The following is a 15077-nucleotide window of genomic DNA, read 5'->3' on the forward strand; positions in this document are numbered from 1 at the left end:
TCTGGCCAATGAGATGTTGTCACCACTCACACACCATGAGCACTGGAAATGGCGTTTGACGAGCTTTTGAGGCACGTTTTCTCTTGTTTGGTGGGTATGTCAGAGTTGTCACCCATCAGTAGTGACGTGCACGTAGACCACCCACCCCCCCCGCCACCCCCTTGAATTATAAGGGCAGTGTACAGCTGCCAGATATACCTTTAAATAAACATCAAGCTGCATTTTGTCAGGGCTGGACACGCCCCCTTTCACTGCCATTACACGATCACATGATCAAACCTTAACCAAGGCATTAACCAATCACGTGACACAGAACATATCAGGACAGGACATGCTATATATATCACTCACTACCACACACTACAAAACACTACCACACACTAATACACACTACCACACCCTAAGACAAACTACCCCACGCTAATATACACTACCATGCAGTAGAAACACGACACAACGCAACATTCCTTCCCATTTCATGCCAACATTCCATAGAATGCTGGAACATTCCGAAGCGTCCATCACATTCCAATCCCAGTCAGCTGCCGCGTAACCCTAACCCCAATCCACCCCCCTCCTCTAATCAGGAAATAGTAAGTTTGCCTGCCCTCCCCATCACTTCCCTCCCTCCAGAGAAGGGCCAGAGCGTTGATGGGTAACAGACTGCCGCGCCCATTTTAAGACCTCCAGAAGCCTTCAGACAGGAAGGTATAACGTTGCGGGGCTGGCATTGGCTCCTTCTCCATCTCGTTCTGATTCCAGGTACACGGGGCTCCCTGAGTACCCTGCTCACCTTTACCTTCTTCTAGACACGCCCCTCAGCCTGACCAGGCCAATCGAGAGGCAAAGAGGCTGTGACAGACTGCGGGCCTGTCCAATAGAAGCATGTGTTGGTATCATTTATTGTGTGTCACTTCATGTGTTGGTATTACATTATAGTATGTCACTGCTGTGTAACTTAGCTTTTCCCTTCTCTCTCTCTCAGTCTCTCTCTCTCACACTCACACATACGTACACACAGGTTCACGCACACCCACTAAAAGAAACCAGGAGACTTAATGCCACTGGTATTCTAACCTGTACATTTGTATTCCTTTTATCCAACTTGTTAATGTATTTTAACCTCAACCTACTTATTATTTCCCAGACCAAACACACACAGACACACACACGCACACAGACACAGGCAGATATTGAATCCATCCTGGCATATTGTTTCATTATGATGTTGTGAGGGAAGCAGAAAACACAATGTGAAAAGAGTATATAATATATTTAGTATAAAAGTTACAAATTATTGTACAACAGCAGTTGTGTACATATCAGAAGTGCACAAATGTGTCTTTAACAGGTGGTTTCCTGACACCTTTACTTTTTAGATGTTTTATTTATCTCTTAATTTTACTTTTACTATTTCTTTTTGTAAAGAAGAAAACATATAACATGTAAGTGCTTGTATATTATTATTACTATTAATATTATTATTATTATCAAATCAAATTATAAATGACGGTTACTATCATTATTATCATTGCTATCATCCTTGTTAAAATTATTATGGTTATTTATTATTATCCAGCGGTGCTCCCACTGTTCGAGATCTAGAACGTTTCTGGAAGGGGTCTCATTCTCCTGAGTGTTCTAGAACTACAACAGTTCTGGAAGGGTCTCATTCTCCTGAGTGTTCTAGAACTAGAACATTTCTGGAATGATTTCATCCTCCTCAGTGATCTCGAACTAAAACAGTTCTGGAAGGGTGTCACTCTCCAGAGCGTTCTCTCGGAGCTGCAGTTCCTGTCCAGACTAGAACAGCATTGGGAGGGTGTCAGCTTGGGGGAGGAGTTTCCTTCAGCAGAGTAGCTAGGGGACAAGGTCAGAGGTTGTGTCCGAGACAGACCGCTGACGCTGGCAGACTGCAGAAGCTCTGTTGCATTGTGGGTAGGCTGCATGGGAGGCGCTCTAAGTAGTACTGCCATCTCACTGATTAAAGACAAACACATTTGGAGACGGTCATATCCACCAGGGTTTCATCCTGTTGTAAATATTACGTGTAGAACGTCTTTGTTGCACATCTCAGCGCTGTTCTTCGATCAACAGGCTAATGCAGCACTAACAGTGGTAACAGGAAAAAGACCAATAAAAAGATTTTGAAGAAAAAAAAATTAAACAATGTTCAAACTATTGAATATATATAAGAATTACTTGCCTGTTACTTAAGCGAATAAGTACCCATATATGAGAGGAACACACCTGTATGCTGTAGAATAATCTGTATTGTAAGACAGTTTACAGGGAAGGACTCACACCTTTTGTCTGTATGAAAGAAAAAGACATCAAAGTATTGTACAATAATAACTTTGACAAGTGTATGTGTGTCTCTGTGTTATTGCTTTTCCTAAATCTATTATTCTGTGATCATTTACACTGGTCTAAACCATGGATATGACAGTTTTGTGAAATGTTGATGTCATTCTAAAGATTGGTTGAGATATATTTGTCAAAGCTTTTGTCGAGAACAAACATACTGCCATGGAAGCAAATCAGTGACATAATGTTTAGAATTTTAAAAGTCATTGAACACTTAATATTGACATTTAAACACCACCAAATTTGTTGGTTTGGAATTCACCTCAAACCACCTAACCCTAACCACCTAAAAATTAAACTGAGAATTTATTTCAATGTAAAAAAAGAAATCTGATCCAAAAATTTAAGCTTCGGAAATTCAGGTTGCTCAAATTCGAACAGTAAAATTCAGGTCCCCAAAATGCAATGAAAACCATTTTCAAGTTTCAAAAAAATCAATTAGAACAAAATTCAGGCTTCTCAGATTCGAATGGTGAAATTCAAATACCCAAAATTCAAGGCAAAAAAAATCGAGTAAAAAAAAAACGATTGCAACATCCGGGATACCAAGGATAGGTAAGGCAATCGAGCCTGAATGCAATCGAACCATCTCATTTCTCCTAACCTTATGTTTTTATTCTTGGTATCCGGGATGTTGCAATCAGATTTAATATTTCAATTTTAAAGAGGTGAATTCAAAACCAACTAATTCGGTGTTGTTAAAATGACAATGTTAAAGTATTGAATACTTTTTAACATTCAAAACATTATGTCACTGATTTACTGCATTCTTAAAGAACGGTTTTGAAATGTGTTGCACTACTGTCAATTGATCATTAGAGGTCAGTATTGCATTTATTCAAAATATACGTCATATCCGTCCAACTGTCATGGAAGGGAAGATGGCGGGTGCTTTGAAAGAAAATCAACTCGCCCTAAATGTTTACACCGCTCTACAGGTGAATACGTTTACTTACAACTCTAACCTTTATTTTATATGGCGTTAGCCAGCAAGCTGTACTGTTGGATGTAGCAACATAGAATGCGTCGAGTCAATCTTATCAACACATAAGCCAGTTTGCTGTATCCTACAAAGCAAACTGGCCAACGCTAGCGTTGCAACAGCAACAGCGTTCCGGTGTTGGACCGAATTCTCAGTCCCCGCAGAATGACTCACTGTGACTATGATAACAGCAGGTGCAATGACAACATAATCCATATATTACCTCATTCCGACAGTAGGACAGTGTAGCACAAAATCAACATCGTTTCTCAAGAGTAGCTCAACATTACGTCTATTTTCGTGAGACAATCATTCAGATTTTACATGTAGCACGACGTAAATTGTATAGGCTCTCAAGTGCAGCGCATGATCACTAATATTTGAATGAAAAATGAATTAAATTGCCTACTGGCAGTTTCCTCAAAGCTTAAGACGAGGCTTAACAGTAAAAATCGCCTCGGTTCTCCAATCTTCACATACCAGTGCGGGGGGGTGGGGGTGGGGGGGGAAATTAGGTCCAACACCGGCTGTTATTGCTACTGTATAACTATATAGCTTGTTAAATTTAGTCATTGTATAACTATACAGCCAAGCGGACTATGCAGGCACAAGTAGGATCAAAACAATATGGACATCGTGTTGTTTCATACTGTGCAGGCGGCGTCGTGTCCGTTGGTGGAGGGACTGTTTCTCCGCGAACCTGCTAGTATGCTGGATCTTCTGTGCACGCCCTCCCAGCATCGCACCGATATCCTCACCTGGATTTGTACCACGTGAGTTGCTGTAACTACGTAGACCGTATCTGTGTAGTAGCTGAACTTAAGTAATCGGCACTCTTCTGAAGTATTCAGTGTCTAACAAGTGAACTTTAACAGGATTATTGATAAGATGGAGCATCTTCCCTTCTTCCTCTCTCCCCCACATCTCTCTTCCTCTCTCCCTCTCCCCTCATCTCTCCATCTCTCACCCTCCTCCGCACTAACATTTGGTCTCTCTCTCTCTCTACAGCATCAGTCCATCTTTGAGTAAGAGTCTCTCCTCCATAAGGACTAGAGACTCAGACACCCTGAACCAAGGTGATGAGCACACTAGCACCCCTCCACTACCACCACACCTCCACTACCACCACACCTCCACTACCACCACACCTCCACTACCACCACACCTCCACTACCACCACACCTCCACTACCACCACACCTCCACTACCACCACACCTCCACTACCACCACCCCTCCACTACCACCACACCTCCACTACCACCACACCTCCACTACCACCACCCCTCCACTACCACCACACCTCCACTACCACCACCCCTCCACTACCACCACACCTCCACTACCACCACACCTCCACTACCACCACCCCTCCACTACCACCACCCCTCCACTACCACCACCCCTCCACTACCACCACACCTCCACTACCACCACCCCTCCACTACCTCCACTACCACCACCCCTCCACTACCACCACACCTCCACTACCACCACCCCTCCACTACCACCACACCTCCACTACCACCACACCTCCACTACCACCACCCCTCCACTACCACCACACCTCCACTACCACCACCCCTCCACTACCACCACACCTCCACTACCACCACACCTCCACTACCACCACCCCTCCACTACCACCACCCCTCCACTACCACCACCCCTCCACTACCACCACCCCTCCACTACCACCACACCTCCACTACCACCACCCCTCCACTACCACCACACCTCCACTACCACCACCCCTCCACTACCACCACACCTCCACTACCACCACACCTCCACTACCACCACCCCTCCACTACCACCACACCTCCACTACCACCACCCCTCCACTACCACCACACCTCCACTACCACCACACCTCCACTACCACCACACCTCCACTACCACCACCCCTCCACTACCACCACCCCTCCACTACCACCACACCTCCACTACCACCACACCTCCACTACCACCACACCTCCACTACCACCACACCTCCACTACCACCACCCCTCCACTACCACCACCCCTCCACTACCACCACCCCTCCACTACCACCACACCTCCACTACCACCACCCCTCCACTACCACCACACCTCCACTACCACCACCCCTCCACTACCACCACCCCTCCACTACCACCACACCTCCACTACCACCACACCTCCACTACCACCACACCTCCACTACCACCACACCTCCACTACCACCACCCCTCCACTACCACCACCCCTCCACTACCACCACCCCTCCACTACCACCACCCCTCCACTACCACCACCCCTCCACTACCACCACACCTCCACTACCACCACCCCTCCACTACCACCACCCCTCCACTACCACCACACCTCCACTACCACCACCACCCCTCCACTACCACCACACCTCCACTACCACCACACCTCCACTACCACCACCCCTCCACCACCACCACCCCTCCACTACCACCACCCCTCCACTACCACCACACCTCCACTACCACCACACCTCCACTACCACCACCCCTCCACTACCACCACCCCTCCACTACCACCACCCCTCCACTACCACCACACCTCCACTACCACCACACCTCCACTACCACCACACCTCCACTACCACCTCCACTACCACCACCCCTCCACTACCACCACCCCTCCACTACCACCACCCCTCCACTACCACCACACCTCCACTACCACCACACCTCCACTACCACCACACCTCCACTACCACCACACCTCCACTACCACCACACCTCCACTACCACCACACCTCCACTACCACCACACCTCCACTACCACCACACCTCCACTACCACCACACCTCCACTACCACCTCCACTACCACCACACCTCCACTACCACCACACCTCCACTACCACCACACCTCCACTACCACCACCCCTCCACTACCACCACACCTCCACTACCACCACACCTCCACTACCACCACACCTCCACTACCACCACACCTCCACTACCACCACCCCTCCACTACCACCACACCTCCACTACCACCACACCTCCACTACCACCACCCCTCCACTACCACCACACCTCCACTACCACCACACCTCCACTACCACCACCCCTCCACTACCACCACCCCTCCACTACCACCACGCTAACCACCACACCTCCACTACCACCACCCCTCCACTACCACCACACCTCCACTACCACCACACCTCCACTACCACCACCCCTCCACTACCACCACCCCTCCACTACCACCACGCTAACCACCACACCTCCACTACCACCACACCTCCACTACCACCACCCCTCCACTACCACCACACCTCCACTACCACCACCCCTCCACTACCACCACACCTCCACTACCACCACCCCTCCACTACCACCACGCCTCCACTACCACCACCCCTCCACTACCACCACACCTCCACTACCACCACCCCTCCACTACCACCACACCTCCACTACCACCACACCTCCACTACCACCACACCTCCACTACCACCACACCTCCACTACCACCACACCTCCACTACCACCACACCTCCACTACCACCACCCCTCCACTACCACCACACCTCCACTACCACCACACCTCCACTACCACCACACCTCCACTACCACCACCCCTCCACTACCACCACCCCTCCACTACCACCACCCCTCCACTACCTCCACTACCTCCACTACCACCACGCCTCCACTACCACCACGCCTCCACTACCACCACGCCTCCACTACCACCACACCTCCACTACCACCACCCCTCCACTACCACCACACCTCCACTACCACCACACCTCCACTACCACCACCCCTCCACTACCACCACACCTCCACTACCACCACACCTCCACTACCACCACACCTCCACAACCACCACACCTCCACTACCACCACACCTCCACTACCACCACCCCTCCACTACCACCACACCTCCACTACCACCACACCTCCACTACCACCACACCTCCACTACCACCACCCCTCCACTACCACCACGCCTCCACTACCACCACACCTCCACTACCACCACCCCTCCACTACCACCACACCTCCACTACCACCACACCTCCACTACCACCACCCCTCCACTACCACCACACCTCCACTACCACCACACCTCCACTACCACCACACCTCCACTACCACCACACCTCCACTACCACCACACCTCCACTACCACCACCCCTCCACTACCACCACACCTCCACTACCACCACACCTCCACTACCACCACACCTCCACTACCACCACCCCTCCACTACCACCACCCCTCCACTACCACCACACCTCCACTACCACCACACCTCCACTACCACCACCCCTCCACTACCACCACCCCTCCACTACCACCACCCCTCCACTACCACCACACCTCCACTACCACCACCCCTCCACTACCACCACACCTCCACTACCACCACCCCTCCACTACCACCACACCTCCACTACCACCACCCCTCCACTACCACCACCCCTCCACTACCACCACACCTCCACTACCACCACACCTCCACTACCACCACACCTCCACTACCACCACACCTCCACTACCACCACACCTCCACTACCACCACACCTCCACTACCACCACACCTCCACTACCACCACACCTCCACTACCACCACACCTCCACTACCACCACACCTCCACTACCACCACACCTCCACTACCACCACCCCTCCACTACCACCACCCCTCCACTACCACCACACCTCCACTACCACCACCCCTCCACTACCACCACACCTCCACTACCACCACACCTCCACTACCACCACCCCTCCACTACCACCACACCTCCACTACCACCACCCCTCCACTACCACCACACCTCCACTACCACCACCCCTCCACTACCACCACACCTCCACTACCACCACCCCTCCACTACCACCACCCCTCCACTACCACCACACCTCCACTACCACCACACCTCCACTACCACCACACCTCCACTACCACCACACCTCCACTACCACCACACCTCCACTACCACCACCCCTCCACTACCACCACACCTCCACTACCACCACACCTCCACTACCACCACACCTCCACTACCACCACACCTCCACTACCACCACACCTCCACTACCACCACCCCTCCACTACCACCACACCTCCACTACCACCACCCCTCCACTACCACCACACCTCCACTACCACCACCCCTCCACTACCACCACACCTCCACTACCACCACACCTCCACTACCACCACACCTCCACTACCACCACACCTCCACTACCACCACACCTCCACTACCACCACCCCTCCACTACCACCACACCTCCACTACCACCACACCTCCACTACCACCACACCTCCACTACCACCACACCTCCACTACCACCACACCTCCACTACCACCACACCTCCACTACCACCACCCCTCCACTACCACCACACCTCCACTACCACCACACCTCCACTACCTCCACTACCACCACACCTCCACTACCACCACACCTCCACTACCACCACACCTCCACTACCACCACACCTCCACTACCACCACACCTCCACTACCACCACACCTCCACTACCACCACCCCTCCACTACCACCACCCCTCCACTACCACCACACCTCCACTACCACCACACCTCCACTACCACCACACCTCCACTACCACCACACCTCCACTACCACCACACCTCCACTACCACCACCCCTCCACTACCACCACACCTCCACTACCACCACACCTCCACTACCACCACACCTCCACTACCACCACACCTCCACTACCACCACACCTCCACTACCACCACCCCTCCACTACCACCACACCTCCACTACCACCACCCCTCCACTACCACCACACCTCCACTACCACCACCCCTCCACTACCACCACCCCTCCACTACCACCACACCTCCACTACCACCACACCTCCACTACCACCACACCTCCACTACCACCACACCTCCACTACCACCACCCCTCCACTACCACCACACCTCCACTACCACCACACCTCCACTACCACCACACCTCCACTACCACCACACCTCCACTACCACCACACCTCCACTACCACCACACCTCCACTACCACCACCCCTCCACTACCACCACCCCTCCACTACCACCACCCCTCCACTACCACCACACCTCCACTACCACCACCCCTCCACTACCACCACACCTCCACTACCACCACCCCTCCACTACCACCACACCTCCACTACCACCACCCCTCCACTACCACCACACCTCCACTACCACCACCCCTCCACTACCACCACCACCCCTCCACTACCACCACACCTCCACTACCACCACACCTCCACTACCACCACACCTCCACTACCACCACCCCTCCACTACCACCACCACCCCTCCACTACCACCACACCTCCACTACCACCACACCTCCACTACCACCACACCTCCACTACCACCACCCCTCCACTACCACCACCACCCCTCCACTACCACCACACCTCCACTACCACCACCACCCCTCCACTACCACCACACCTCCACTACCACCACACCTCCACTACCACCACACCTCCACTACCACCACCCCTCCACTACCACCACCACCCCTCCACTACCACCACACCTCCACTACCACCACACCTCCACTACCACCACCCCTCCACTACCACCACCCCTCCACTACCACCACACCTCCACTACCACCACACCTCCACTACCACCACCCCTCCACTACCACCACCCCTCCACTACCACCACCCCTCCACTACCACCACCCCTCCACTACCACCACCCCTCCACTACCACCTCCACTACCACCACCCCTCCACTACCACCACCACCCCTCCACTACCACCACCCCTCCACTACCACCACCCCTCCACTACCACCACCCCTCCACTACCACCACCCCTCCACTACCTCCACTACCACCACCCCTCCACTACCACCACCCCTCCACTACCACCACCCCTCCACTACCACCACCCCTCCACTACCTCCACTACCACCACGCTAACCACCAGTTAGCAGACGCTAAATGACTAAACATTCCCCCTGAGGCAAGTAGGGTAAAATGCCTTGCCCAAGGACACAACGTCATTTTTGGTCCGGCCGGGAATAAAACTGGCAACTCCTTCTGATTACTAGCCTAATTCCCTAACCACTCAGCCACCTGACTCCCTCTCCTGCTGTGCTTTGTAAAAGCACCAGGCGTGCTTTAACACGTTCATTCTTGCAGGGCTGGCCCCAGAGTACATTGACGATTTGTTATCAATCATAATAATGATAATAACAAAAGAGTTTTATGTAGTAAGACTGTGATTATAATTGACATGTATCACGCTTTGAGTGCAAGAAAGATCATTACAAATACAATTTATTATTATGATGTAATAATGTAAACCCTTCCCTCTCTTTCTCTCACACACTGTCTGTTTCAAGAGCTGGCTGGCTTTGGGCATGAGATGATGTTGTGTGAAATAAATGACCTGGACTTGATCAAGGTAAGAAGGGAGGAGAGGAGGGAGGGTGTGGGTGAGGAGGAGAGGAGGGAGGGTGTGGGTGAGGAGGGAGGTTGTGGTGAGTGGGAGGAGACATGCACTAACGTGGGAAGTTTAGCATTGGCTTTGTGTAATGCCATTACTTCTGCCCCCCCCCCTCCCAGGGTAGCGTGTGCCCCCTGCGGCAGCTGCAGTTCCTGGAGCAGCTCTTAACTCTGGTCCCAGGTGGTGTGGGGCCTGCTGGAGACAGCCTCCTGAGAGAGCTGTTTAACCCAGAGGCTCAGTCCTGCCTCACACACATCCTCCAGCCCTCCCTTAACCCCTGGCCTGTGGACATCAGGTATCCCTCTGTCTCTCTCTCTGTCTCTCTGTCTCTGTCTCTGTCTCTTTTTTTAACCTCCCCTTCCTCACTTTCTCTCTAGGGCTCCTAGGAAAGGTCAGAGGTCAGTACCCAGCATGCCAAAGGCTAGGACTGATAATGTCACAGCCCTCCTCCAGTCCACCCAGACTGCCCTTGAGCAACTACAGGCAGAGGTCAGTATGTATGTATGTATGTATGTATGTATGTATGTATGTATGTATGTATGTATGTACCAGAGGTCAGTATGTATGTATGTACCAGAGGTCAGTATGTATGTATGTCAGTAAATGCTGAATGATGTGGTGTGTGTAAGTGCTTTTAAATTATTAAATAGTTCTCTTCCTATCCCTCCTCTCTCCCTCCTCTCTCCACTTCCTCCCTCTCTCCTTCCCCCTCCTCTTTCCACCTCCCTCCTCTTCCTCTCCCTCTCCCTCACCCTTCGTCTCACTCCTCTCTCTCTCTTCCTCTCCCTCCTTCTCGCCCTCCTCTCTCTTTCTTCCTCTACCTCCTCTCTCTCTCCACCTTCCCCTCTCTCCCTCCCTTGTCTCCCCCTCTCTCTCTCCCTCCTCTCTCTCTCCCTCCTCTCTCTCTCCCTCCTCTCTCTCTCTCTCTCTCTCTCTCTCTCTCTCTCTCGCTCTCTCTCGCTCTCTCTCGCTCTCTCTCGCTCTCTCTCTCTCTCTCTCTCTCTCTCCCTCCCCCTCTCTCTCCCTCCCCGTCTCTCTCTCCCTTCTCTTGCCTTCCTCCTCTCCCTCCTCTCCACTCTCTCCCTCTCTCCCTCCTCTCCCTCCTCTCTCAGTGTGAGTTCCTGCGTGGTGAGGCTCAGCGTCCCAGCGTGTTCTCAGCGTGTGCGCTGCGTGTGGCGCTGTGTGACCTGCTGCAGCTCATGGCTGCTTTCAGCCGTGTGTATGAGGCTGACCTCAGGCCCTACTGCAGCAGAGCGCCCCCTAGCCCCAGCACGCACACACACACCTTCAGCAGAGTGCACCAGCTGCTGCTGGCCTGCAGCACGGTACACACACACACTACATCCCTAAACGCACATCAGCACACGTTCACTCTTTCACTTTCAAGGTCTTTCACTCACATTCTCACTTTCTGTATCTCCCTCCCTCCAGGAGCTGGGTGTGCTGCAGCAGGTGTCTGAGGTGTGTGAGTGTGTGGTGGAGACTGTGAAGGACAACTCAAGACCTCTGCACTGGAGACATGGAGAGAAGCACCCCCTCTGTAGGTGCACACACACACACAGTGTCGCACACACACACACAGTGTCGCACACACACACACAGTGTCGCACACACACACACATTGTCGCACACACACACACACAGTGTCGCACACACACACACAGTGTCGCACACACACACACAGTGTCGCACACACACACACAGTGTCGCACACACACACACACTGTCGCACACACACACACACACTGTCGCACACACACACACACACTGTCGCACACACACACTGTCGCACACACACACACACACTGTCGCACACACACACACACACAGTGTCGCACACACACACACACACACAGTGTCGCACACACACACACACACACTGTCGCACACACACACACACTGTCGCACACACACCCACACTGTCGCACACACACACTGTCGCACACACACACACACTCTGTCGCACACACACACACACTGTCACACACACACACACACTGTCGCACACACACACACACACTGTCGCACACACACACACACTGTCGCGCACACACACACACAGTGTCGCACACACACACACACTGTCGCGCACACACACACACACACTGTCGCACACACACCCACACTGTCGCACACACACCCACACTGTCGCACACACACCCACACTGTCGCACACACACACACATTGTCGCACACACACACACACTGTCGCACACACACACACACAGTGTCGCACACACACACACACTGTCGCACACACACACACACAGTGTCGCACACACACACACACACAGTGTCGCACACACACACACACTGTCGCACACACACTCACACACTGTCGCACACACACACACACACAGTGTCGCACACACACACACACTGTCGCACACACACACACACACTGTCGCACACACACCCACACTGTCGCACACACACACACACTCGCGCACACAGACATTCACTGACTCACTCACTGTGTGTGTTCCAGCGGGCCAGTTGGAGGCTCTGTCCAGTAGATACAGAGACTTCCTGCATCATCAGAGACTTCCTGCATCATCAGAGACTTCCTGCATCATCAGAGACTTCCTGCATCATCAGAGACCTCCTGCATCATCAGGACCCTCCAGCCAGGACCCAGAGCTGCTCTGCTTTGATGAGCAGCTCTCACACTGAACGGCCATCAAAACATGTTTTAATGTCACACTTTTACAGTTAGTAAAACTATTTAAAAAGTTATGAATTTCATTCAGATGTATTCAGAAGCTTGTGAGGGACATGTACACATTTGTTTCAATTACATTTTTTTTTTAATGTAATTGTTTTTCCTTTCTTTGTCAATTTAAATTCTGACTGGAGTTTCACAAAATATTGAATATTTTCAATCATGAAACTGGTGTCGAGTTGTCATTGTCAGATTGTGTTCTTGGTTTGGCTGTAGCTCAGTGGTTAGAGCATTTGACTGCAGATCAACAGGTTGCAAGTTCAAATCCCCCCATAGTAGGCCTGCTTGGGAAAAGGCAGGACGTGTGAGGTGGACCTTGCTGAAGTTTCTCAAGGCTGTCTGAGGTGTGGCTGTTGCCCAGGTGACCAGGAGGAGACACCAGGAGAGAGGAGACACCAGGAGAAAGAGAGGAGACACCAGGAGAGAGAAGACACCAGGAGAGAGAGAGAAGACACCAGGAGAGAGAGAGAAGACACCAGGAGAGAGAGAGGAGACACCAGGAGAGAGAGAGAAGACACCAGGAGAGAGAGAGAAGACACCAGGAGAGAGAGAGAAGACACCAGGAGAGAGAGAGAAGACACCAGGAGAGAGAGAGGAGACACCAGGAGAGAGAGAGGAGACACCAGGAGAGAGAGAGAGAGAAGACACCAGGAGAGAGAGAGAAGACACCAGGAGAGAGGAGACACCAGGAGAGAGAGAGGAGACACCAGGAGAGAGAGAGGAGACACCAGGAGAGAGAGAGGAGACACCAGGAGAGAGAGAGGAGACACCAGGAGAGAGAGAGGAGACACCAGGAGAGAGAGAGGAAACACCAGGAGAGAGAGAGGAGACACCAGGAGAGAGAGAGGAGACACCAGGAGAGAGAGAGGAGACACCAGGAGAGAGAGAGGAGACAGTCTGAGCTCACAGACTTGGCAGTCAGATGTCTGGAAATTATTTATTTTACAAAACTGAAACTTACCGGTTATGTTTCAAAACAGGTAAGTTCCGGAAGTACAACAGTACTTAGGAATGATTGGCTGGACCTGATGTTAGTTTCCTCCAGGATCACAATAACTCTTATTGAGAGACTTGTTGCTCTTGTTTGTTTGTTGTAACTGTCTTAAATTATTGTACTCGCCGTCAAATATATTTTTCTTGCTTGCTTCTTCCACAGGTACACTCTTGCACTTTTGAGGTTAATGCTATTTAATTGTAACTTGTCTAACTTCATGCTCTTATTGTTCTTCCCTTTGGAATTTATTTGGTTTCACAATTTATGCTTCATGTTTGGCTACCCACAATGTTTGGGGCTATCTCATTGTTATGATCAGTGACCTATGCACTTTTGTAAAACTCTCTCTTGGAAGTCGCTTTAGATAAAAGCGTCTGCTAAATGCGTAAATGTAAAAAAATTGAACAGCGCTTCACCAAACCTAAGACATTTCCTGGTGTTTGGGACACGTAGAGTGTGGGTTCCTACAGCACTTATCCAATTACAAATGATCCATTAATCACTTTTGGAAGGACAAGTGTCACAACTACTATACCGTCAGCAATATTAATGC

At 51.7% G+C, this 15077-nt stretch overlaps 1 protein-coding gene across 1 annotated transcript; it reads left to right on the forward strand.

Moving 5' to 3' along the window:
• Positions 1-3147: 3147 nt before the first annotated feature.
• Positions 3148-13698, forward strand: haus7 (HAUS augmin-like complex, subunit 7). The gene is made up of 9 exons (XM_084680590.1): positions 3148-3305; positions 4007-4122; positions 4358-4425; positions 10705-10766; positions 10928-11103; positions 11186-11297; positions 11921-12133; positions 12240-12348; positions 13297-13698. The coding sequence occupies exons 1-9, from the start codon at positions 3237-3239 to the stop codon at positions 13479-13481; spliced, it is 1110 nt and encodes a 369-aa protein (XP_084536716.1). The 5' UTR covers positions 3148-3236; the 3' UTR covers positions 13482-13698.
• The last annotated feature ends 1379 nt before the right edge of the window (positions 13699-15077 follow it).

Source organism: Hypomesus nipponensis, chromosome 18 (genome assembly GCF_054491055.1).
Source record: "Hypomesus nipponensis isolate SF chromosome 18, ASM5449105v1, whole genome shotgun sequence".
Classification (NCBI taxonomy): Eukaryota; Metazoa; Chordata; class Actinopteri; order Osmeriformes; family Osmeridae; genus Hypomesus; species Hypomesus nipponensis.